A 27,579-nucleotide genomic window follows, 5' to 3' on the forward strand; every position below is an offset into this window, starting at 1 on the left:
ATTGAAATTTGTCATGAAACCATATTCTGACAAACTAACCCAATTTTGCAGTAGCCAAAACATGAAACACCAGTCAGTTTGAATAAAATAAAAGGAGGAGTCAACTTTGAATTGTCATCACACCGGAAACCTCACCCGATTGAGTATGTATGATATTGTATCAGGCTGTAGAGAAACCGGTCCAGATATGGATGCTGATACCACACAGGTGTTATATTAAAGATTTTGCTCATATACCAAAATCTCCCATAAAAATCAGGTGTTAAGAGAAAATGTCATTTGGGGCAAGTTGACAGTTGCTATTATTTTTTTTCTTTTCACTACACATGGCACAATTTCAACACTTTTCTTAGTCCGAATATTCTAAGTGGCTGATTAAAATACAACTTTTCCCTTAAAATAAACCACAAACAATTACTTCATGTGCTATTGCTTTAAAATAACTGATTGCAAAATGTAGCTGTGGAAAAGTGCTGCAGTTAATATTAAGAACTTACGATAGTTTATATCAACCACAAGAGAGGCTTGCGGAAAATTTATTTGAATGTGAGAACTGGCAAACGACTAGAAAATATAGATGTTCTGCTTATAAAACATACAGTAGACCTATATATCCTCTATGTATCATTGCAAGGTTTATCAGAATATTTAACACCAAGTATCAGAATAGAGCAAAGAACATACAAAAGGTTTATGATGTCATGAAACAGAAAATCAGCTTAACAGTACACAATAATGGTAGTCTGAATGTTTTTAATACATTGTTAACTGTACACATAGGGAGAAAAAAAACAAACACCATAATTAGACATTTTGAAATTATATCCCTTTTCATTAAGAAATGAAGTTAATACCAGAATCATGTTTTTCATAATGATGCATCATTTATACCATTTATATTAGATCACACAAAAATAAAAAATGAATTAAAAAGTTATTAGCATGGACTGAGTCCAACGCCCCACTGAGTCCACAGCGAGGGCTCAGTGGGGCGTTGGTGAACTGGGAGGTACCAAATAAGAGTTTTTTTTTTTTTAATCATAATACTTAAAACATAAAAATACTATATTAATTATTACACAGGTAGAAGTACAGAGGCTTAGCAGTCTTGAATAGTTCAGGTACAGAACATACACAAAAATCTACCACTTATTTTTCTTCATAACAAGATGCAACATCAAATTTCAAATTACACAATTACAATCTTTGAACATTTTCAGTATGAAAACAGAACAGAAAAAGAGGGACAATTTTCCTGCAACACTGATCACAGGAAAAAAAGATTTTTTTATATAAGTATATATATATGAAACATATATATTTTAAATTAACAGTCAAATATATGAGCATATATACAGATTTACAAGGTAGCAAAGGCAAAAAAGCTATTTGCAACATCCCCCTAAATCCTATCATACCAGATAATTCTAATAAATTATCCATGACATTTCCATTTATATAAAAAAAAAAAAAAAAAAAAAAAAACATCTTAAAACTACAAGTTAAAAGTGTCAAAATATTAGAGAACCCATCTTTGTTTCAAAAGTGAAATAAGATATTGCACCTTTTTTTTCTTTTAAACCAGAGTACAATAAAATGACAATGAAAAACAGCATACAATGCACAACAGGGATTCAATTAGAACTATTGCCACTGGCTGACATTAATCCATGTTTTTAAACCTTGTAACAAAAATACATTTCCTGTAACAAAACATCACAGTTTCATTTCACTGAATTATGTAAAAGAAAACATTTTAACACACCCTTTTAAACATCTTATGACATAGGACAAATGGTATTCAAGACTGCTAAGCACATAATCATGGGTTCATTTCAACATAACTAGAAAAAATAGATCATATTGCCTTTTGAAATGTTACAACTCTTGGGTTCATTTTGGCGGTACAATCTGAGTCAAAGACAGGAAAACATAGAAAAACAAGCAGCTCTCTCAAGTCCAAAAAGGGATCCCCGATACTGTCTATCCAAAATAACAGTGTACACAAGCATTTAGTAACAAATAACGGTTCCTGATTTTTAGAAATATTACTTTATCATATAAGTCATTCTACAGCTAGTGTTTCTCACTAAGAAAAAAAGTCTTCAAGGCGTTGCAAATCCAGAACCCCCTCTGTTAAAAAAGGGTTGTTTTCATCCTCAGTGATTCAAGTCTTTCACCTGGGCGTCTTCTCTTAATGATCCTGGAGAATAAAACCAGTTTGTTCACCATTTCTCACATCTCCCACATCACAGCTGATTCATTCCACTGACATTTGTTTGGAGTTTAAAAGGAAAAGTCTGGTGATATTTTCACATTTTCTTACTGTCAACAAATCCAATAAGTAAGGGTGCCATAGAGCTCCAATGTTACCCCCAAAACTATTAAAGACGCATCAATGAGCCACACTTTGGGACTTATTCTGTGAAAAGCAGCAAATCCTGACCTAGCAAATGTTTGGCACTTTTGTTTGGAAATTACTCTGATTAAGTGATTATCAAAAGTAGTTGCTGATTCATTTTCTGTTGGTCAACTAACCAGTTTCATCTCTACTCTTGTTTAAGTAAAACTTGAAAAAGCGGTTTAAGTGACTGAGCCTTTTTCTAAAATGAAACTATACATTTGTGGGCTGTATTTAAAGGTTTACATCTTCAGCAGGAACAATGGTCTTAGAGCTGAGAGCCAAAGTCAGAAAGTACTGAGAAACAGACATTACTTGGTCTTTTATGAGATTTGCTGACAAAAAGAAAAAATACCAGCCTTACCTTGATTGATCTGTACTGTGAACAAAGGTGTGTAAACATTGAGGCAGTTGGTTCTCACCTGAAGGCCCGGGGCTTGTGTCTGCTGTGCGCCCTGGTTGAAGTAGGCCATCGGCTGTCTGTAGAAGTCAACCCAGGCGTTGTAGTCAGGATTAGAGGTCTGCTGAGATGCAGGGCCAGCTGTCTGGCCTGAAGAGGAGGGGAGGGGAGGGGAGGGGAGGGGGGGGGGGAAGAGACAGTAAATAACAGTAGAGCAGGAATCAAGAACATGAAGTCACATCTGCAGCTTTGAGTTTAAACTTTAAAATCGGTTTGTTTTTATAATAAAATACTTCCACAAATACTCACCCCAAGCTTTGTTGTATTCAGGAGCAGTGCTCTGAGCTTGGTTTTGCTGACCTGAAAACAAACCGAAGAGTTTCAATTTTGTTATTTTTACAATACTAACCTTAAATACAGCTTTGCCCTTCTGACTTTTCTTAAACAGTTTTAGTGACCAGGGTTTTACACAAAAGCAGGATTTATGCTCAGAATCTTTCCAACATGGTAAATAAATCCATGATATCATCAGGCTTGTGTGAACACACAATACAATCTACATACAAAGAATTACATTTAAACTTCTATGAAACAAGATTGTAGAATAAAGTGGACATTAAAACAAAATATGTCTCTCTTGCCTAGCTTTTTATAATACTGCTCCCAGTCCATCTGGCCCGTCTGGGATCCATTGTGACCTGAAACCAGACACAGATAACACCACTAGAGTTACAGAGTGGGCTTTGCTTTTCCTCTTTTGCTCTCATCCGTTTCCTAATGATTTCCATCGACAGCCAATTTAAAATCTGTCCGTACAGGAAAGCGGTGGTTAGCCACAGGGAGCGCGACCATCTCACCCCGGCCCGCTGAAAACTTTGAATACACTGCAGCACTACAAAACTCCCTGGCTGTGCTTTCAGAACCAAATTTAAAATTTATTTTGTTTACATAGCTTTGTTCTCTCATTGACCAAAATTATCTTGCTGGGAAAGGATCAGATTTCTTGATTTTTCTTTTGCATTTTTATATTAAAATCTAGTTATGTAGCTTTAGCAGCTACAATAGTTCATTTTACTTACTGTGGTCCTGTTGGCCTTGAGGCTGCCATATTTGAAAAGTTGTGCCCCATCCTCCTGTCATGAAAGTCTGAGCCCCACTTATGCAAAATAAACAGACAATTCAATGTGAGCAATAAACTTGACAAGTAGTGTCTACTGAAGACACTGTATTACACTTTATCAGTACGCGTTTGACTTGTAATACATAAAAATGTGACATGAGGCTTACTGTTGAGGAGGAGTGGTTGGTCCTTGGTTGTAGGGATTCATACCGAAGCTGCTGTTGCCCCCTATTCCTGGGCCCTAGAGCAGAGAAAGGGAAGAGGAGGTGAGTGAGAGACCACACTTGTGTTTAAAAAGGGAGCCAACAGGCAAGGTCAGAGGGCAGGGCCAGGCGCTGATGCACTCCATTAAGTCCATTTGATGGATTCTTTATGTTTAACCTCTGGTGACATCCTGCTGGCCACCAGGACCACAGAAGCCCAGCAGCTCTCCACATTGACATGTGCGCTCATGAATATCAGGCCAGACAATAGTGTTTTGGGACCGAGCCAGACCACCTACCCCAATTCTCTCATCGATCAGCTGGCGGGCCTTTTCCAACTGCTGAGGGGTGCCTCGGATGGAGAAGATGCGCACGTTGGGGTCTGTGTTGGGCGGCGGGTTTCTCTGTAGCTCCACGTGGGCGCGAGACTGCTCTTTGATGTTCTTGATGGTTTCTCCACCTGGCAAAGAAGCAAGATATAAGGAATATTTAAATGGGGCTGCAACAAATTTTTATTGATTCAGCTGCAGACTATTTTCTCCGTCTAAGAAATGTACGAAAATACAGAAAGGTTATCCCAGAGCCCAAGGTGACGTCCTCACATTTTTTGTCTTGACTGACCAACTATCCAAAACTTTGGTTAACGATGACAAGAAAAAAAAAAAAAAAAAAAACAGTACAACAAATCCTCACATTTTAGAACCAGGAACTGGTGAAAATGGCACATTTTTTACTTTTACGTGGGATTTCCCCCCTCCTGGTCTATATATCCCTGCCTCTGCTGAATTATCTTTACCCCTGGTGTGAACAAAATGTTGAAGTTATTAAAGCTGTATGTGCGTTTTTTTTTTTAAATGCCACGCGGACAGGACACTCTCCCCATTCGTAGACAAAGGAGACCTTGCAGGTTCTCTGCTGTCCGCAGACGTAGGAAAGTGGTCCAATGCAGATTTTCTGTAACCATACAAATGTCTTGAGTTGTCCGAAGACGTGAACGCTTGCAAGTCATTACTGACTTTTTCCCCCCATCCATCCCATATGATATGAATGCAGCACTAAGCCAGACTTCCTTTCATTGGAATCACACAGACTCACTTAAAGTAGTGTGATAGTGCTACCTTATCAAGACTCTGGCTTGTGTCTCACCACTTATCTACCATTCTGTGGTAACATCCATGCAAAATCAGGAAACAAAAACGAGACATCTCCTGCACACCTCCCCCTCCGCTGCATCACATGCCAGCTTCCCGACGTGTGGGGAGAGCAATTATACCAGCAGGGAGAAATTAAACATCGCTAGCAGGAGAAAAGGGCCAAAATTGAAGCGTATCCTCCTTCTGGGATATCGTTTGTCTCTTTTACCCTTTTCATTCTTGACTCTGTGTTGTCCTCTGTGATGAGAGGAGGGAGTGAACGGGGGGAATATAGACGCCACCCCCCCTCCACAATACCCATCTGAACGAAAAAGGCTGAGGGTGCTTCCCGGGGGGACACCAGGGCTGTCCCAACATCAATTACACATTTGTTCACTTGTGGCTGACACTCGAATGACCCTGGCTGACCTCCGAATGAAAACGCTCATCAAAAACCTCTCCTCCTCCCATAGCCTATTCCTTGCTGCCAACAGACTGCACATGGGCCATTAACCCATTGTCAACCAAATGAAACTTCTGCCTTAATGAAGCCATTATGAGCTCTTCTAGTCAGACAGCAGAGAGCAATGAAGACCCTGACTATTCATTTCATGGACTGGGCTGTAGTGAGGGCAGATAATACGGGCCTTATTAATGAGACTGGTTTAGTGAGCTGGAGAAAAGGAGGGGATACAAAAGTGCAACTGGTGACTCCATTCAAGTCAAAGCCAATGGACTGGTTAGCTGCTGGTGGGGAAGAAACTCTCAAGCCTCAAGGGAAAATAAAATTACCAGAATGTAACTTGTGAATGTACTAATATGACATCAGCTTTACAACAAAATAGGCGTGTGCAGTAGTGGTTGAAATCATTGTTGTAAAGAGTATTTTTCATAACATATCAAAATAAATTAAAAAAAAAAAAAAAAAATATATATATATATATATATATATATATATATATATATATATATATATATATATATATATATATATATATATATATATATATATTTTTTTTTAATTTATTAATAAATAATATATATATATATAAATAAGACATGTTCACTACCCTCGACAGTGAGAGAATTACATTTGACCTCAAGGATAAATTTGGTTCCCCCTTATTGTTTTTTTTTTTAGATAAACTCCAATAACTATATCAGATTGTCTAGTTTGTATACATTTCACTGTGTTAATAAGGTGCTCTTATAAGCTCGCTCTGTCTTGTACCCTGTTGATTAATCGTCAATCCACCCATCTATCCACTTAGCCTTTAGAGGGTTGCAGGGGGCTGGAGCAAATCCCAGCTGTCATTGGGCGAGATGCGAGGAAAATCCTGAACAGGTCGCCAGTCAATCACAGGGCTGACATAGGAAGGAAAACCATTCACGCTCACATTTACACCTACGGGCGGTTATTAGTCACCAATCTACTTAACCTGCATGTTGGAGCAAAACCAAAGAAAAGCCACGCATGCACAGAGAAAAACTTCGCAACTCAGGGTTCCATCTGTTGTCCAAGTACACTTCAACATTTGGACAGGAGAAGTTGGGCAGGAGAATTTTGGCCGAACTTGCAGTGTATTCTCTTTGCATATCAGTTTATGTTTAACATTGCAAGATCATTTAGTTCCAATGTTTCAGTAGTAATGGAAGAAAGAAAATGTACTTATCTAAAAAGGGATAGATCAGTACAGATACATGAGAAACCAAGTTTAGCTAATGTTAGGTTAGATCTAAGATAATTTTTTTAAATCATGGGTATAGTGTAAAAGTTCATTCTTGACCTTAGGAGGCAGTAGTTTGACTAAGAAATCTATGTTCCAAACTCTACTATCCACTTTTTCCAGAGCTTTCAAACAAGAAAATTTCAACATTCAGTTGAGCTGATCTCCACTGTGAGATGTGACCTAAAGCTCTGGAAAACCTAGTAAGTGAACCCTTGAGTTTACGCACATATTTTTAGGTCAAAATTCATGTGTAAAGTTAAAGGATGCTTGTCACGGCTCTTGCACTGGTGGGTGGCTTGATTCATCAAGCTGTGTGTGTCTGTGTGTGTGTGTGTGTAGGGGGTCAAAACAGAGGGGCAATGGGCTGCATATGGCATCGTAAAGATATTAATCACAGCACCCTTTAAGGGACGGCTGACAGCACCCAGACCCACCGCCATCTCCACCATATTGGCCCACTTCATATGCTAATGCACAGAAAGAGGACGCAACGCCCAGGTTTATTTGTTTCCCTCGCACCACTACATGCACAAAAGACACTTGACATTTCTATTGCCATGTTTTTATCTTAGGTAAAGAGGCCCACTCCGAACCCACCCACAATTGCACGCACACACACACACACTCACAAGCTCTTTCCAATGCAATGGTCAATGACTTTTAAATAGCTGGCAATAGAGTGGGCATGAATAGCCAATAAGCTAATTCCTCCTATTCATTCCCTCGCTGCACTCTATTGGGCTGAAAGACCCTCATTAGATGCCAGGCAGCCTTCCACATGATTGAGGGCTGTTATTATGCACCTTTAACAATTAATGTCACATTACACGCATTATCCCCGTCATTAAGCCCTTAGTGAAGCCAATGAATGCCACTTGTGCTGTATACATGAGCCCTGGAGAGAGAATAGAAGGGTGGTCACTCACCCCCTTCTTCTCATCAGTTTCACGCAGCGACAGAACACCAAACAGCATTCAGTTATTAAAAGGGAAAAGGCAGTCTGGTGAGTGGGATATACTCTTATTAAGACTGTTCATATTGATGGACTCTAATGCGTTTCTTAGACAGCAAGAAAGCGATTAAACCAAGCACACGCACCACTTCCCAGCAACTTTTAAATGAGCAAAAAAGCCTTAGCTATACATACAAAGCACAAACAAAACGGTTCAGTAAAGTGCTTACAGCAACAACAAGTGTTTAAATAAATCAAAAACATGTTGCTTACCTTTGCCAATCACTAGTCCGCACTTGTCAGCAGGTACTGCATAGGTCACCTCCTGCAGACCTCCAGAGCCTCCCATGTTAGAGTCACTTCGCCCTCGACGTCCCATCACACCTCCGCCAAACCCATCTCGCTCCTACAGGAAGGAAACCAGGACTTTTTAAAAACAGTTTTCTGGAAAGGTTTAAGGCTCCCTAAATTGCTTCCAATTCAGACATTTTCGTTTAACCATGGCACTCTCCTTTGAATCCATATAAAAAAAAATAAAAAAAGTAATAGCTTTGTTGGGTTGCATTATTTTCATAATTAACAATTAGTCTTAGCAATACTTATCACTGCTCTGTTTTTAAAATAAAAACTAATTGAGTGGAGTGATTAAGGGACAAAGCAGAAACACAAACCTGAGCAGTGTGAACCAGTTCATTGATGAGGTGGACTGCATGATGGCAGTGGTCGGGCTGGCCCATCACCTGAGCTACTCTGTCAGGACTGACTCCATCATCTGGATGACAAATACAAGGGACACAAAAAGGTCTTTAACGGCTCTAAGATTACAAACATATTTACTTTTGAGTACTTTAAATACAAGTCATTAAGTAAAGGAGCAAAAGGCTGGTGATATTTCTATAGTTGCTTGCAGGTTTGAATTTTACAGCTCGAGGGGGTTGTGAATTAGGAAAAAGAATAAGGAAAAAATGAATAAATATCTGTATGAATTCTGATGATTGTAAAGCTGCCTGGAGCTCAATCATTCAACATTTTAGATCAGCCTTCAAGTACTCCCACCAAGACGGACGAGGCGAGAAACGTCAAAATGGTTTCTATTCCCAAACAAACAAACAATCGACACATCTGTTTTTTGTGCACGATACATGCTGTTGCGTTTCAAGATTAACAGGATAACCAGCTTTAGAGATTACACATTTCTACTTTACTTGATTGCTTACATTAGGTTGTGTTTTATCTTCTTACCTTGTTTAAACTGGATCCTGACTCCCGCATCATTCTGAATCTTCTTGATCATCTCTCCGTTCCTGCCGATGATTATGCCGACAGCAAATCTGGGCACAACCACCTGGACGATGAGGATAGAGAGAAGAGTTCAGAAAAGATAACAAATATTCTTTTATGTAGATAAATAAAATTCTTAGCTGTACAGCATTTAAAAAGCAGGAAAGAAATACTTGCATCCAGACTGCTTCCCCCCATTTTGGATCCAAAGTCTGTCCTTCCAACCCTGAAGTCTCCTTGGTCCTTGTCCCGGATGAGCTTTACCACAAGTTCACGGGCTTGCTTTAAAGTATATTGAAAGTATTTATTTAAAAAAAGAAGAAGCATTTTAACAAAGAATGTGAAGCATAACAAATGTCCAGCTGAAATTCTCAATAAAAACAAGGTTTTCAAATGTTTGAATGGAACACTGAAGGCATAAAATGTGTAAAATTGAGAGTAAACCGGAAAGCTAGCTGCACCGACCTGCACTTTGTGGGGATCCCCAGTGATTCTCAGGGGCTTGTCTGCCCCAGTGGGCATGGGGTCATCCTGAATCATTATCATCTGCACTCCTGTTCTCTCCTGCAGGGGTACAATCAGACAGAGGCAACACACACACACACACACACACACACACACACACACACACACACACACACACACACACCTGGGGCCCAAAACACTATTCGCTCTAAAAAGGAGGACATTCTGCCACATCTCAAAATACAGGTTTTTAGGATGTGAAATTATGTTAAATCTTAGGGTGCGTATGCGGTGAGGAGCCATCTAGGAGTGTACAAAGCCGCAACTGGCAGATACAGGCATATTTTATACAATCGTATATGCTAAAATAAACGCAATCACTCTGATCTTTTTATTGTACTCAGTTTTGTCCACCTCCGCCGAGGGAAATAAACCTGTTATCTCTCATCTCATCAGTGCATAAAACATTTAAACATTCCGGTAGCAGCTTCTCATTTTCGGATCGGGCTTAAAAAGACGTGATCTTGACATCCCTAGAGCTCCCGCCTGCAAACACCAACACAGTAAGTAGACCATAAATTACACCAAAACCATATTTTCTGATCTGCTTATCTGACTCCCTGGTTTATTCAAGTACAGATAAAAGAACCAGGTTCTTACTAATTTGTAGCCGGTTCCAATTCAGAACAAGGTTTCACCAGCTGACAATTGTAGAGCTGTGTACAGTGCAGTCTGCATGTCAACAAGGATGGTGCATCAAATGTTTAACAGAAAGAATAAGGGCAGACTAGAAAAGTACAGTTGTCAAATGCACAATTTTACTTTAACTGCTATACATTCAGTGCTTTTTACTACCAGACCTGCAGTTGTTTGATGGTCTCTCCTCCTTTGCCGATGACAAGGCCGACTTTGTTGGCGGGGATAAGAATCTGTTGGATCGAACTGTTGCCATCCATGTCACCGTGGAAGCCTGGACCATACCGACACTGCTCCACAATCTCACTTAACAGCCTCTTGGCCTGACTGTGGAGGTGGAGCAAGAAAGACATTTGTCACCACAGTTACAGACTATAAACAAAAACACTTCTGTGTCACAGTTTTCTTTGTCAAATTTGAAAGAGGTGTTCAGGTGATTTAGTGAATGATTAGGGGAGATGTGAAAAGAGATTTGAGTTCATGCCCTCCGTGTCACAACAATAGGGCACACTTTCAGTAAATCTGTCAAAGTTGAAAGGTGAGACTTACTCAATGTTCTCTGGGCTCCCAGTCAGCGTGCAGGGCCTGTCCAACATGCCTCCACTTTCTGTGACAAAATAAAAATATACTACACATTTAGATACACAAGAATGAGTAGTCAACAGTATACTTAAATGTTCTTTTTTTCACACACAAACTTAATGTGAGTGATGTTATCTTGGCTGTTGGTATCAAAGGGGAAAATATAAGAGGTTTAATGCAAAAGGGTTTAATTGTATATAATAATAAAAAGTCAAACCATTCTATAAAATGTCATGAATTTTAATTTTGAAAGTTGGAATAGTAAAAAGTCTGAAAATCTTTGTGATAATTTACTATTGCCAAACATGTCTGCACATTCAGAGAAATACAATCAATCAATCAATCAATCAGTCTTTAAAAGGCCCCGGATTCTACTGCCAATTTCAGTTTGTGGTTAATGCCTCATTAAAACTTGTTTCTGGCCTCTAAGGAGACAATGGATTTCTTTAAAATTCACACTTAAAATCAAGTAGAAACAGAGGGCTTAGAGCATGTGTTTAGTTAGAATTTACCTGAAGCAATCTGGATCTTACAACCTGATTCCATCTGAATTCTTGAGATCTGCTCTCCTCCTTTTCCAATGACTACAGAAGAGGGGGAGAGAAAAGGCCAGTTTTTAAGCCTTTTTTAAAATTTAGACAGGGGCCTTAAGCAGTGACCCAAAAACTGAGTAGAATGTCAATACTGATGATTACATGTAAAACATGAATACAGACTACAACAAACTAAAGGGCTACTTACTAAATCCCACCATCTTATCAGGCACTTTGAAGTCTTCCGTAGCAAGAGCCCTAGAAGAGATTAGGACATGATCAATAACTCTGGCTGATCAATGGAAATAAAAGCAAGAAACATCTAAAAATACCTTTTCTCTAAACTAACTTGTGTACTAGGGCTGCAACTAATGGTTATGTTAATTATTTCATGTAGCGTTTGTCTATAAAATGTCAGTAATATTTAAAAATGAGCCCAGGTTGAGTTATTCAGATTGCAGTTTTATTTTGAAATCTAAAACCCAGAAATATTCAGTTTACTATCATTTAAGAAGACGAAACCCAGCAAATATCTACATTCCCTTTAACAGATCAAAATTGTTGCAGATGTATTTACTGTTAATTAACTTATTGACTTACAATTTCAGTTCTAGAATTTTTGACAAATTTTTAAGCAAAAATGCCAAACATTTGTTGGTTCCAGCTTCTTAAGTGTGTGTTTTTTTTTTTTTTTTTAAATGATTTTTATCATAGTAAAATATTTTGATTTGGGACTGTTGGATGGACAAAGTAAGTGATTTGAATGTCAACTTATACTCCGTTGCACTAGAATCGTTTTTAAAAAGATTTTTTTTAACTTTTGTTATTTCATAGATATACATTTTGATGACTGATCAACGAAATGGTCTGCAAATGAAAAGCAAGTTGTTATTTGCAAAAAATAAGGCTGTTAAGTAAAATACAGAATAAGTGATCTCAAAACTACTTAAGTGAGGCACAGAGTAAATACTAGGAATACATCCAAGTGCATTAAAATGAACAGAAACTGAAAGGAGTTTTCTCTGCTCACCTTTGATGTACCATTGCACCAAGGTGGTTCCCTACTGAGAAAAGTGAGAGGAAAGCAAATCATTTAACATGTGAGAAATTATCTGAGATCATGGTTAAAAAAAAAATATATATTTGAAACTGTGAATCTGTGAAAGTGACGAAGCACCAAAATGAGTCATGGCTGAAGGGGACAGGTGCAGATGGATATGGTCCTGCCAATCCTTCGTGTCTGACCCACAGCGGGGGGCTTTCACCAGCATGGTAATCAGGCTGGTGAATGTTTGAGGGAGTGTTTCAATCAGAGCCGTTCAGAAAAGAGAGGCAGCAGCCGGGTCAGTGGCTGCTGGTCCTGAATTGGATTTTGACAGGTAGCACCATGCAAAGGTCCTGCAGGGTCAGTGGAGGATGTGGTGCCATGGACGTGAACACCTGAGTTGATATCTAGCAACTTGAAATCAATTTTATGGTCATTTGAACTGATTTCACTTCTTCTGGAAATGCCCCAGGGTTAAACGCTTAAGAATGGAACAGCTATGAATATAAAACAGGAGGTGTAGAAAATTCATACAGGGACAAGACCGTAAGATAAAACGGGAATGCCTTGAGCCCATTTGTATACTTGTACATTTGATAACTAAATGCTGAGAGTTAACTGCAGCAATACAAAGTTCGGTTATTTTCCCTATATGCCAGGACAACCTTGAAAAGAGAAAAACTGAGAACAAATTGTTGCAAACAGTACGTCAAACAAACCTAAACCAGAATGGCATATAATTTATCTATCCATGCATTCTGGGCTGAACTATCATACAAACAACACTAACAAGATAAGGAGGACGGGATAAATGACTAGGGTTTCCACTTCATGGATATGAAATGGATCAAATCTTTATGTGAGACAATTTTTTCACTACACTGCAGTATCAGATACTTATTACTACATACAAACATGAAAACACAAAACTATGATTCTCAATTCAGATTGCATTTGTTGAGGTTTGTTATCCCTCACTAAAGGTAAAGTTAAGCTTAAAAATGTGCCTTGTGGAGTTGCTGACCACTAGTAATGCTATTGAGCAATGTTTTAATGAGTTTTTTTTATTTATTTATTTTTATCTCAGGTAGGCACATGAGTGAGCAACACATTTTTGCCAATGGTTTCATACTTCCAGGTACTCCTGATCTACATTTAGGGGTAATGCACAAACAAACAGCAATGAACCACAAAGGCAGGAAAGAGGACCGCTATCAAGTAAACAATCTAAACTTTGCAAATTTAGAAATAAAAAATAAATAAAAATAACAACTTTGCAAATATTTTATGAGCAAATAAATGCACTCAACACGTTTGTTTGGAAAGTTAACACTGAGTTTAAACAGAAACTTTTACAAAAGATAATCCACATACTACTTTAAAGTCAAACTGCATTATCATTTAAAGTGACTGGGCGGCACGTTTATTATGTGGGGAAGACTAGCCGTTTGGCATACTTTTCCACTTTCTTGTACAATCCTCGCACTGATTTGTTATTTAATTTAGTTTATAGGTAAAGTTTATGATTGCAAGTAGGAAAGTTTTCTAAGAACAAAAAGTTGTTTACCAGCAACACGGTGACAGTCCTCACTGAAGAAATGTTTTCATTAGCCAAATATTTGTTATTGTTACGTTGTTATACTTTAAGTTTTACTAATTGTATTGTCTTTAATCTGCACAAAATCCCCTGTGTGAGAATGTATGAAAAGGTCCATAAATTATGAGATGAGCCATGTTCAGACCATTAGCCATTAGAAGTTGAGCCTGGCTCAACTTTTGCCAGCAATGATTTACCTGCGTGATAACTTTCTGATCTGTAAAAAGAATTATCAATTACTGTGCAGCGTTTTGGCATCTGATAATCCTTCCAGAGTCATTTTCAGTCTAAATGTTCGTTAATGTCTAGTAATATCATTTTACTGTTTGGGCTTACATGAATAAATTAACACAACAATCTGTCAAGTGGTCGCCAAAAGGAATTTTCTTCATAAAATATTGTATCAAATACAAATGTTACTTAGTAGATATGCCTCCAAGTTTCTACTCTGCTTTTTCCCTCATTGTACTCAGCCACACAATATGCCAGTGGGGGCCTCAATTTAGGTTAGGCCTGTGTGTAATATTTGTATGAACCACTTGAAAATACTTACAATTAATAACCCAATTATATCATATATAGTATGGTTGATCCTAGTATGGTTACATGTGCAAGACATTTTCACAACTTTATAGTAGCTTGGTTCAAGACCTCAGTTTTAATGGCTGCATGTTAGATTTCTGTTCCGAATGAAATAGGTGTGGTTTTGTGATCAGCGGGCTGTTTCCACAACCAATCAGAACTTTGTAGGCAAGATTAAGAAAGGGTAGTCATCTTTATCTGCCAGAGCCAGAAAAATAGCTGCGATTATGACCAAGTGTGACCAAGTGTGGCTGAGATCACAACTGTAGGTTGTATGTTAAGTTAGAGAAATAAACTTAAAATTGGCACATTTCTTTAATCTGCATGAAACATTAAAAAATAAATAAAAAAAAGGTAACTGCTCCAAACAACCACTGTTGTAGCTTGTGTCTGAAAACTGAAACTTATATATTGGTAGACACACTGGTAGGTCACTTGCTACTGATTGGTTAGGGCAAAATAACCTTTCCCAAACAGAAATGGCAACATGTCAGATTGGATAATGAAGTGAAACGAGGGTGGTTGGAGCAAAGCCTATAAAACAAAAAGGAATCGCACAGTTTGAACAGTCAGAAGACGGCCACTTTTCTACAGTGAGGGATTAAACAGAGCTTTTATGTAGCAGGATGGTGTTTTCACAAAAGGTGCCCACATGTTATGCAGGATAAAAGCTAAAGCAGTATTAGCAATATTCTGCAGACATGCACCCATGATTCTTCTTTAATGGAGCTTCCCAACAAACGTATTTGACACGATTGTACTTGTATAACCAGAGTGACAAACATCTTGAATCTTGTATGCACGTATACTGAAAGCTTACCTCCATTGTCTAGTGAACGTTTTTGGCCTCCAAAACCATAGAGAGAGGGGTCTATGACTGGAGGGGAACTGTTCATGTTGGGCATCTGGTCTCCTCCCATCTTGGCTGCCATCTGGAGACACATAACAGTAAGACAGATGGAATAAGGGTGAAAAGTGGATATGCAATGAAATTCTCTTATCTCTTTGAACATACACTTCTTTTCCAAGACCACCCTTCATGAAAAAAAAAAATAAAAAATTTATAAACTTGATTTTCTTCTTGCTAAAAGGTGTCAAATTTGCTGTGAAGTTGGGCCTTGACAAAGTAATCTGTTGCAGGGTGCCATTTATTTGTCAGCAGCAGAAAACTGCACTTTGTACATTACTACAGCAGCTTGAAGCAGTCTGCTACAGTTCTTGTTGAGACTACAGACGCTGGTGCTTTCCTTGAAACATCCGTCATGTGCCAGCTCTCACTGACTAAACTCATTTTGTTATGCTTTCACTGACAAATGACACAGATCACCACAGCACACGTCAATTCCTCAACAAGACTGGATTTGCCAGTAGACAAGTTGCCAAAAAGTTACGACCGGTATGACTGCTACCTAAAACAATGACAAAAAATACCTTCCCAGCTCTTAAATCAAGTGTAGCCTAGGGATGGGCGACATGGCCTAAAATCCATATTGCGAAATCCATTGCAGCCTCTTGCGATAACGATATATAAATTATAACAGAACAATTTCAGAACAGGTTACATAGAACCTAAGGAAAGCCAAACTGCTAATATATATATATATATATATATATATATATATATATATATATATATATATATATATATATATATATATATATATATATATATATATATATATATATATATATATATATTTTTTTTTTTTTTAAAGAGAAAGAAACGTAATATGTAGTAAACATTTATTGTGCAAAACTAATTACACAACATAATGTTGCAGATAAATAAAATTCAAGTACACTAGTTGCAGAGACTTTACCAAAGAAAAAACTTAAAGTATTGTGTTTCTTTCCTTTAGTGCAAACCATTCTAAAAAGGCACCACACTTAGTTAGTTTAAGTCTTTTGGTCTTAAATGTCACCCAAGATGCAGAGAACAGGAAAAACTGGTGTCTTCTTAGTTAAGGAACAGACACAGATACTTAAAAACATATTTCAAACAAAGTTTCTTACCTGTAGCCTAATGTAACCATTTGGTTTTAAACATTTTGTTCTCTTAATGAAGTGAAAACTGGTGTCTTGTTAATAAAAGGAACGGATACTGTGAATTAGGGAAATACTTCCAGTATAGGCAGGGCTATTTTAAATAAAGAAAATTCTTCCAAGTGTAGTGCACATATACTTCAAATGAAAACATAATAAAGTGCAAAATGAAGCACAATTTTTTTTTTTTTTTTATAAAAAGATAATAAGGCACATATGTCAACTAAAGAAAATGTTTCAAGTATAAAAGTTTACTTACACACACACACACACACACACACACACACACACACACACACACACACACACACACACACACACACACACACGGTAGATTGCGTCATCAACACACACACGGTAGATTGCGTCATCAACATGCATTATCTCAACAGTGCAATATAATTAAAACCTCTATCGTAGGTTTATATTGCATATTGTTTCTATCGACCTTAACAACAGCAGTACTAACTTACCCTAGTCATATCATGCAAGAACCATATTATTAAACCTTTAGTCAGTGTTTACTTTTGCGGAACAATCAATACGCGATTAGGCCAGGGAACAGTCACTGGCCTGTACATGTCTGGCCACCGCGGACACACTTTTTTTCTACTCGTTTCTCCTATAGCGATGGAAAGCATCCAATCCTCGGATATAAATTCAAGAAGAGTGCACTCGTTTACCAGGGCTCGACATTAAGGCTCGTCCGCGACAAGTGGATTTTTTGTAGGGCAAGTGGAAATTTACTTGCCCCACTGGACAAGTTAAAACTCAAACAAAATAAAATGCCATGTTAGTTCACGTTATGTGCCACTCATTACGTCTATGTTACCGATTTGAAACGATACATTTTCCCCCCCGCAATCCCGGGCAGCGGACCCAGCGGTAGTCGGTCAGCGGGCCGCTAACGTTAGACCCAGCCCGCTGTTCAGCTCATTCTCTGTAAGCAATGCAGCATGAAAGCACGGTGAACCTGCCGGTGTTAGATATAGTACAAGTTCAAGTTTAAGTCACCACTACGTCTGGTCAAAATATTGACTTAGTATCTCAGAATATAAACTAAGAATCTCAAAGTATTGAGAACATGTAAAATATTGATTTAGAATCTCAATATATTGACTTAGTATTTCAATATATTGACTTATCTCAAAATACTGACTTAGTATCTCAATATGTTGACTTATCCCAAAATATTGACTAAGAATCTCAAACCAATGAGAACATTTAAAATATTGACTTACAATCTCAATAAATTGACTCAAAATCTCAAAGTATCGACTTAGTATCTCAATATATTGACTTAGTAACTTAGAATATTGACTAGGAATCTGAAAGTAATGACAAACCTTTAAAATACTAACTTAGAATCTCAATATATTAACTTCTGCACACTGGCGTGCAACATATTACTTTGTACTATGGAGAATTTTATTAATGCGGATAGTGTTTGGATGCTTTCAACGGTTTGCATTATTATATTATATGCATGCATTAGCAAAACAATTTTTTTTTTATAAAATGATGACTCTTTACTCAGACTTTTGTGCACGGACAAGTGAAACGTAAATGTACTTGTCCAAAGGACAAGTGCCTCAAAAAGTTAATGTCAAGCCCTGTTTACATTACAGCTTAGCTAAAAAACAATCTATGTCTACTTTCCAAATCATCCACTTGCCAACCTAAAAAGTAGGTACTCGTGTTCTGCAGTGATGGACATTTAAATCTTCAGTTACGGTGCACGAGAGCGCCAACAGCATTTTCCACCACCCGATAATCTGCCACCTCTGCTTCCATACAAAAGTATAGCATTTCAGAAAATTACACAAAATTGACATCTGTGCCTGACTGGAATTTCTTTCACAATATGAAAATATAGTGTTGGCAATTAGAGTCTTCCATCAGCTTCAGTAATGATTATCTACTTCGGAGCCCACCAGTGGAAGTGAGAGGGGAGAAATGAAAATAAGGAGGCAGAAAAGGCAGCAGGTGTGGGGTTGCTGTTTTTTTTTTTTTAAATGAAAAATCTGTCAGTATACACAACGTTTATTATGAACATTGAAGGCCTTTACACACACCGGGGACTTTTTTTTTCGTGCAATTAATTTGCATGTCATATATTTTCGAACCATTTCCGCCACGACGTAATTTTTTTTTCGAAACAAGGTAGAGTTTTCTGATCTTTCGCGACGCAAATGAAGACATCAACCAATCACGTTGTGTTGTTTACTTATGAGGATCATAATAAAACACGGAGGCTGCGGTCCCAACCACAGACTGCACAGACAGAAAACTTTACTACTCCTTTCAACCTTGTTAATGCAGCGTTTACCAGAGACTCTTTCCGTTTTTTACCTTTCACAATAAAAACCCTAGACATATGATTTCCAGAGGATATTAAATTCACTATTTCGCAAAAAGGAAGCTCAATAAATGAGTCACTACAGGATTTTGCGATGACGCGATTGCAACAATTCACGCAAATGCAACCCATCACCGTGAATTTGGTGCGACTCGCAATTTTGACCAATCACCGCAACTTTACCGCAAATTTGACTAATAACCAGAGTCAATCAATCACAGCATTCGCACGTGCCAGACTTTGCGTCAGTATGTGACTCTGAGAGCCACTGACCAAGCGGGAGTGACAACTGGTAGACGTAACCATAGACCGTATATAAACTGGACCAACAGATCCCGTTGCTCTGGATTGAGACCAGTGAAGGATATTAGAAGCACTTTTCCGGTGAGCGCTGAGCGTTACTGCGCAGCCTCCATGAGAGAGACGACGTAAATGCGACGTAAGCAACATGTCTGAAAGTTGTAAGTTTTCTGGTAGCTGTGCCAAGAGAAATCTCAATCATTCCGAATCTTGCAGAGACAGAGGGCATAGGTATATGTAAGGAGATAACATAGGCACAGGCTAATAATTGCTAACTAAAATGCTAGTTAACATTAGTAATTAAACTTAAATGGTTAATGGGAGTCGAAACTGCCTGTGAGCTTCTCCTGTACTATACGGTAATTCCTCTACTATGCGACAGTAAGTCGCTTGGTTATGACACAATCGTTAGCCTATTTTTACAAAAACGTCTGCTATGGAGCCATAACGTGAGGTACAAGGTAATGGAACCTTTTATACATGGTCGTGTTTCTTTAGAAATAAACAATGGACAAATAGAGTCTTTAAACGCTTCAGATGTAAAGTTATTCGCTGTCAAAGTGACGTCAATATGAATGGCAGTCAGTGGAATGCTAACAGGAGGTGATTGTTTTGTAGCATCAAAATGGCGCCATAGGAGGTTCGAGTTCTGAAGCAAGGCTTACCCCTATGGACGTAACACATATACATCACCAAATTCATTTCCTTGTTTCGGATATGAATACGTGCGAGACATGTGTAACTCGAACATCTCACGTTTACCAACAAAAAACGTACAGCAAAAGACCATCCTGCCAACCTGTATACATTTTAACATCAATGTACGCTGTAACAATTTTTTACTTTAAAGTCGCTGAAAGCTGCTGCCGTTTCAATTAGGGCTGAAACTAATGATTATTTTCATAGACTATTAATCTGTTGATTTTTTTCTTGATTAATCGTTAATTGTCTTAAAAAATTACTCAACCCGACAAATTGATTATCAAAATAGTTGGCGATTAATTTAAGAGTTGACAACTAATCGCACACACAAGGTGGATGCAGGAAAAACCGGAGATGAGTACACAATGACATAAATTGAGGACAGCTACGCTCGTTATTATAAGTGCAATGATAAAGTTAAAATTCATTAAGTAACGTTACTTTATCAAAACGTATGAATGTGTGTCCCAGCCCAGGCCAGGATAGGAAATTAACTAACAAGGTCAACAAGCCACTGACACATAGGTTTAAGTTTGATTCATTCAATAAATTATTATTTTTTGTCTTAAATCCACCAGCCATTTTCATATTATACCAACATTTGCAGCATCCTGAGCCTTTTTTGGTAAGGAGTCATTTTAGTCTCCCCGAAATTAAAAATAATTTTTGTAAGTATACCAACAACAAAAAACAAAACAAAAATCACAACTTTACACACAGGGCTGGACTCTAGGGAGCTAATCCACCCATCAGTCCATTCGGCAAACAAGACCTCTGGTGATTTTGAGGAGCTGCAGCATTTATTTGTGCTTAAACTGCAGACTCTAGCTGCTGTAAGACCGACCACTTGATATATTCACCGCTACACGTTAACTGTCCTCTCCTGTCACTATTTCTCTCTCTTCAGCAGCGTCCCTAGACGGAACTCAAACTGTCCCACCAACATGGTAGATGAGCTGGTGCGAATATCCGAAACTTTTGTTGAAAAGTCGCAAATTCGCATCGCTGCCGGTGTGAATAGTTTTGATGCAAAATATTCGCAGCCGATTATTTCGCATTTTCCCTTCGCTTATTCGCCAAGCCCCTGGTGTGTAACGGCCTTAAGATTTAAACCCATGTATATGTACGGATGGCAACTCAGTTTGAAAGACCACCGACTGCTGGAATGCACTTCATCCATGTTAAAAATGTGCTCCATTTAAAAAAAGCCTCTTTTTCTCTCTGGGTCAGCCCTCCATCCTCACTAAGCCAAAACAATCTCAATAGTAGATGCATCTTAAAATGCCAGCTTTGTGTTTTAGTAACTGAGCTTTTGCAAAAAGATTAAAAAAAATGTGCCCAGTCACAGGCAGGGGGCTATGTAACCCCCCACCGACCCTAGGTCGTAGGTGTCATGAGTTTATAAGTCACTAACACTTAACAGAAATCTTTTCTATAATAAACTACTCCAAGTATAAATATATATATGAAGTCTTGCCAGCTTAGAGGATCAAATGACCTAAACAACCACATATAAAGAAAGATGCATTTGCATGCTCATAAACATTTGCTACAAAGGAGTCCTGCAGCAGTCAGGTCCAGTATTGTCATGCAGTCTGGTGGATTTTGTGAAAAAAAAAAAAAAAAACACTCAATACAAACTGTCTCTTACAGTATAAACTCTCGATGGCAACTGAGGCCTCTGGGTAAACACCACTGTGGGCTGGACTGGCCTCCAAGACCAACTCACTTCTTGAACGCAATGTTTGCTAAGTGAATGAGTTTAAAAAAAAAAGATAAACAGAAAAATAAGACAACTGAAATCATGTGACATGTGCTCACATGGGAACCAAGTATGTATAGTTTATATTTAGGGTCCAAGAACATCTTGTACATTGTGGCACAACGGTTTTGTGTGCGTGTGTGTGTGTGTGTGTGTATTAGTTTACAGAGGATTAAGGTAATCATTATGTTTAAGACCAAGATACAGTAGGTACATTTAGTGACACAGATAATTTGAAAAAAAGAAAAAAGACCAGAGGCAAACAAGAGGCAGAATGCAAATATTAGAAAATCAAAAGGTCTACTGCAGGGGTCAACTTCTTGTGATTATAGCTAATGAGTTACTTTTGAGTTACTATTGTGGACCTTTACACAATTATGTGCTTTGTTTGACCCTGCTCTGATAATTGTTCAATAAAAAAAAAAAACAGTAGTTAAAAAGGTCCAATATGTAATATTTGTACTGTAATAAATCCAAAAATGACACCAATGCCTCATCAGATATTAAGGAAACATGTTAAACTGAAATACTATCTTTTCTGACAACAATGCTAATGTCAGTATTTTTTCTTTTTGAAATTTACATTCCGTGACGAAATTTATGTTTATGTTTTGGTCTGTGTGTTGTTATCAACGGCCCAGTTTGACAGGCAGGCCGGGTTGCCAGATATACCTGTAAAAACGTAAACCCAGCGCGCTACAGCTGTAACGGTAGTACAGCCATAAAAGCAGCAAACAAACAAACAGGATCAACGGAGATAGATTCTACATGACATAAAAAAAAGAAAACAGCATGTTTCTAACAGTTGCGTGACCAGAGACGTAACAACCCCCTGGTGAATATTGGAGTTGTATTTGAAAGAGACAGGAGACAGCTTGGAGCCCAAAAGGACGCAGAGTTGGCTTATTTTCTCCTGAACAGGTAAGCATTAGCTTCAGGCTAATTTATCACAGCTAGGATGGGCATTTTTTGTCATTTCAACATTTGTGTACTCATATGGAATTATATAGCTAGAGTACCCGAGTTGGTTACTTGCAAAAACAATTGAGACAGCCAGTAAAGTGATCCCGACTGGTCCTGGCTAACGCCGCCATGCTAACCCTGCTAACTGTTAACGTTACCGGGAGGACCAGGCAAGCAGCCCATGGCTGTTTACAAATTGTAGTTCAGCGCCTGGAGCCGACAATGGTGAGTTAGTTTAAACCACGAGAGGGGGGCTGTAAAACGGAAAGAGAGGAATGTGATTTTGCAGTGTGTTTAGCGATTGTTGCCGTATTTCTAAGCCAATGAAGTGTGTTCTGTCGGCAAGGTAGCAACCCCCGTGAACTTCGAGTCTGGGCCGGAGGGGGCGGGGGAGACGACTCCAGTATTTTGAATTGGTAGTGCAGTAACTATTTTAACCGCTAGCTGCCAGTATTACATACAATATTACATATTGCACCTTTAACATGAAATTGGAATAAAGCAATTTCAGCTCATGCATCTTAAAGATTTAAATGTCAGTCGCTCTCACTGGATGTAGGGAGAGTAAGGAGAATCCGGTGACTGCTATAACTGCATCTGTGGGAACCCACACATCAGTGTAAAGAAACAAGGCCTCCACCTCCCATCTCTCAGACTTTTGCCACGTTGATGTCATAATAACTAGGGGTGCACCGATCCGATATTAGGATCGGATATCGGCCCCGATATTGAAAAATTAGCTGGATCAGGGATCGGAAAAATGAACAGATCCAGGGGCCGATCCAGTTTTTTGTTTTTTTTCTCTCCGTCACAGCACCGAGCCCGTTAACTGCGTACCCTTCTCACTCATGGTAGTAACAATTAATAACCCACAACTAACTCTCTTTAAAAGGATAAAACACCATAGCATATAACAATTTGTGACAAACAGTTTCTAACACTAATAATTTTACATTTACAAATGTAGCTACACGACCCAACGTTAATGGGTAACATTATAGCTGCTAGCCTAGCTAGCTAGCCAGGTAGCATGTTAAGATGGGAGAGGCTCCGGTCGGTACTGCACATTCAAGAACAGAAAAAAAAAAAAAAACATATGATACATACAACGGACATAATTTAGCCACTGTTGTTGCCTGTCGCTCTAACGTTAACTTAACGTTACTCCGCCGTGCTAATATTACTGTGCTAACGTTAAAGACATGTCACTTCAAGCATGCAGCGGAGCAACGTTATGAACACAATCCATAATCCATTCTGTAACTGTTTTATGGATTCTCCTTCATATAAAGTTATTGTATAATGCCGTGGAGCCAAACCCTTTAGTAGTCAAAGCTTTTAGTAAACATGATGACATTAACATGTTTTTGTGATATACTATATACTCCTGACAGTAGAATAAGCCATTATAAACCTATATAAAAAAGGTGGCTCATTATTGAAGGCCCGTTATTGTTATTTATTTTAAAAAGTTTGATTACATTATATTTTCGATTTGAATGTACAATTGTTTTTTAAATAACAAATAAATAAAAATTCAATACATTACATCCATGTTATTTTGTCTTAGTTAGGAAAGTAATGTTTAGTTAGGAAGGTCTGGTGGCTTTAGTCTCTTCCACATGGTGGAAGGAAGGTATAAGGTGGAATGTATACAGTTTATTATTAATTCAGCAATGGTATCGGATCGGTATCGACAGATACACAAAGCCCTGGCATCGGTATCGGGACTGAAAAAGTCGGATCGGTGCATCCCTAATAATAACAACACGCAAAACAAGATGACTTCCCTTTCCTATAAAGCACTTGCATGTTAAAATCCACAATGTAACATCAGCCACAAACAATTTGGCAGAAATACATAGGCCTAGCTTTTAATGAGGGCCAATATGTGATTCATTTAGAAGTTTATCTTTGATAAATGTCAGTATATATGGCCTTCTGCAATTAAGGATGCAAGAGTGAAGTAGATGCCCACAATTAAATCTTAACTTATTTGCTACTGCTGAGAGGCCAACGTTAAACATTCCTCCTCTGGTAGCAGCTTTTTGTTATGATCTGAGACCTTGTGAACACCGTGTCAGCATACATGTGACAAAGTGGATGCATCATGACACATACTGATGGACAGTGAGATGTCAAGTTTGTATCTGGGTGTATTTAAAAAAATAAAAATAGTACCTATATTTCCAAATTTACTGATGAGCATTATCAATGAGCATAAACTATCTGTTATAAAAGATATTTGTGCACATATTGTATGAATTATGGCTTGAAACATGCAGGGACACTTAATATCTAGGTTATAATCTACATAGGTGAAAGCTCAACTGGTAGCTCTATGACTAAAGTCCAATTTACACACTATTAACAGCAGTCAGTGGTATACTAATCTTTTATTACAGCTCTACTTTTGACAATCGTAGCCAAACTAGAGTGACCATTTCTGCTACAGTCACCACCTGAAACTAAGCAATATCAGGGAAACATGAGAACAGAACTGCAGATTGAATTTTAAATGATATTTTTCTGTTTATTTTCCAGGCAGCAATGGAAAAATTCAAGTGTGCTCAACAGGAGGAGTGGAGGGGGGCTTATTTGAACAGATGACGTTACATTAAATGGCTTTACTCCAACGCTGCCTGTTATGGAGCAGACACACCAAGCAGAAGGCAAAGAACTAGTGGCAACAAAGGCCGACTGTGGCATCTCCCCACAATGCCTGTGTTTTGGCAAAAATGTTTCACTTGAACACATCGCAAAGATTAAAATCGATAGCCAACTAGCATGTACGTTCTACGCCTGTGTGAGAGGAAATACCTCTCCATGGCAGCAGTAACGTATTTGTCATTCAAAAAAAGGTAAACCGGATATATATAAAAATCATTCCTGTGATACATATAACAAAACAGCATTTGCTGTCCTGAATCAGCCAGCAGCAGCACAGAGCCAACAGTCCCTGCTTCACTCTCCGTCAGGACGACGGCAAACACCGGATAGATCAGCATTGCAGAATTGTTGGCACCCCCCAAAGAGGTTTTAGCCAGCCCCAAAGGAAAATCACCAATGCAAAAATGATATGAATTGAGAAATTGAGAATTGTCACTCATCTGGCCATAGCAATGTGCTTTCCTACCATGTGAGAAGAGTGTGCGAATTAAACATTGTTAAATTTTACTAATGTAGCGGGGGGCCCGCCGGCTGGCTAGTTTACTTGGGGCATCAGTTCTCAGTCTAGCACCAACCACGGTGCAGAAGGACAGAGAAAGAGAGGTCTACAGTCTTTTAATTAAGTGTTATGGTATAGGACATAATCATATCTTTATTTTGTAATGTGTGTAGGTATGTAGAGCTATTAAAAGACATGTGTATATTGAACTAAATATACCTACATAGATAGTTACGTATTGTTATCTCGTACTTTTACCCTATTATGGACATAATTTGAGAAAAATAGATAGTCCAATAGTTCGAACCTTTTGACAACCCTATGTTTATTGGATTGATCAGGTAAGATGGAAAATGACAAGAGCCTTCCATGTGTGCCTTATAATACATCACATGTGTGTGCCCTCTCTGACTTCAGTTTGCTTGCTTCCTCACTTCCGTTTTTCTTCTCCTGCACTATTCGCTTTAGCTGCACAGACAATCAAATTGATTCCTCTCACCAACTTAACATGTTGAATCGTATGGAGAAAAAAAAGCCGAGAAGAGCCGGCGGTGAGTGACACACGCAAGAGGACGCTAAAACTAGGGCGACAGACATTCACCGGCCGACGATCTTCTTGGTGTGTCAGCACCTTTAGGACACACATTACCACATACGCTAGCTAGCTAGCTTACACAAGCTCTACTAGCTAGCTTACTCACATTTATTATCATAAGATTAAAAAAAACGCTATACGTTTCATAAACAAGCTTATTAAGTTAAAGAAGGGAAATAGGAGAGTCTAAACGTAGGACTACATGTGATCACCGATTAAGCTCTCAGTTGAGTCTTTAACTGGGGCAACAGCCGGTTATAGTAAAGCTAACTTTATGACAGCGTGTCAGCTCGGTGGTTCAGGATTCATGTCTAAACTAAATGTTAGCTTTAGTCACGTTGCAGGTCAATCTGCAGGGTATCAAACTTGTGATAGTAAGTTAGCAAGCTAAGCTAACTGCAACTTCTGTGGCTTGACAACAGGTTGCAGTGTGTCGACTTAACTTACTAAAGTTACACAAACTTCGACATTATAAGAGGCCTTCGTGTTTCACGTCAAACATGGTTTATGTGGTCGTTTTGGCAGCTTTGACACGGTTACTTAACGCGTCTTCTGTCTCGTGTAAACTCTAATCTGTCCTCTCAGCTATGCTGCCTCGGCTAATTAACGTTAGCTTGCTAGCTTGCTGGGTACATGAGGAGTGTTTGTAGTAGGGGGTCCGGGGTGCCGCGACCAAAGTACCGCCCTGCTCCGCATGCAAACACGCTGTTTGTGGTCCGAAAGAACTACACTTGTGTTCGCTGAAGAGCATTTTACCTGTCTGACCCGGCGTATCGTGTCTGCGAAGTCATCTTTCGTTCCGGGCTGAGCCACCGAGGCCTGTCCCTGAACCAGCTCCGCCATCATCATCATCCGCCTCGGCAGCTGAGAGCCACACTTAAAAAAAAAAAAAAAAAAAAAAAAAAAGAACAGCACACGTGCCAAGCCAAAGCTCCGCGAGCCAGATGATCTCGCGAGTTGATCGAA

The 27,579-nt window shown here is 38.6% G+C and overlaps 1 protein-coding gene across 2 annotated transcripts; it reads right to left on the reverse strand.

The window, feature by feature from the left end:
- Positions 1-736: 736 nt before the first annotated feature.
- fubp3 (far upstream element (FUSE) binding protein 3) lies at positions 737-27,495 on the reverse strand. Of its 2 annotated transcripts, none has more exons than XM_028602386.1 (19): positions 27,370-27,495; positions 15,541-15,652; positions 12,527-12,560; positions 11,705-11,754; positions 11,476-11,547; positions 10,931-10,988; positions 10,546-10,708; positions 9,686-9,784; positions 9,398-9,502; positions 9,182-9,284; positions 8,611-8,711; positions 8,213-8,345; positions 4,424-4,584; positions 4,089-4,162; positions 3,881-3,957; positions 3,443-3,499; positions 3,111-3,161; positions 2,824-2,951; positions 737-2,203 (listed from the first exon to the last, which is right to left on the reverse strand). In XM_028602386.1, the coding sequence occupies exons 1-19, from the start codon at positions 27,463-27,465 to the stop codon at positions 2,195-2,197; spliced, it is 1,683 nt and encodes a 560-aa protein (XP_028458187.1). In that variant the 5' UTR covers positions 27,466-27,495; the 3' UTR covers positions 737-2,194. The 2 variants fall into 2 exon arrangements, with proteins under 2 accessions (XP_028458187.1, XP_028458186.1); XM_028602385.1 differs by having other exon boundaries at positions 3,881-3,960.
- Between the last annotated feature and the right edge of the window lie 84 nt (positions 27,496-27,579).

Source organism: Perca flavescens, chromosome 16, assembly GCF_004354835.1.
Source record: "Perca flavescens isolate YP-PL-M2 chromosome 16, PFLA_1.0, whole genome shotgun sequence".
Taxonomy (NCBI): domain Eukaryota; kingdom Metazoa; phylum Chordata; class Actinopteri; order Perciformes; family Percidae; genus Perca; species Perca flavescens.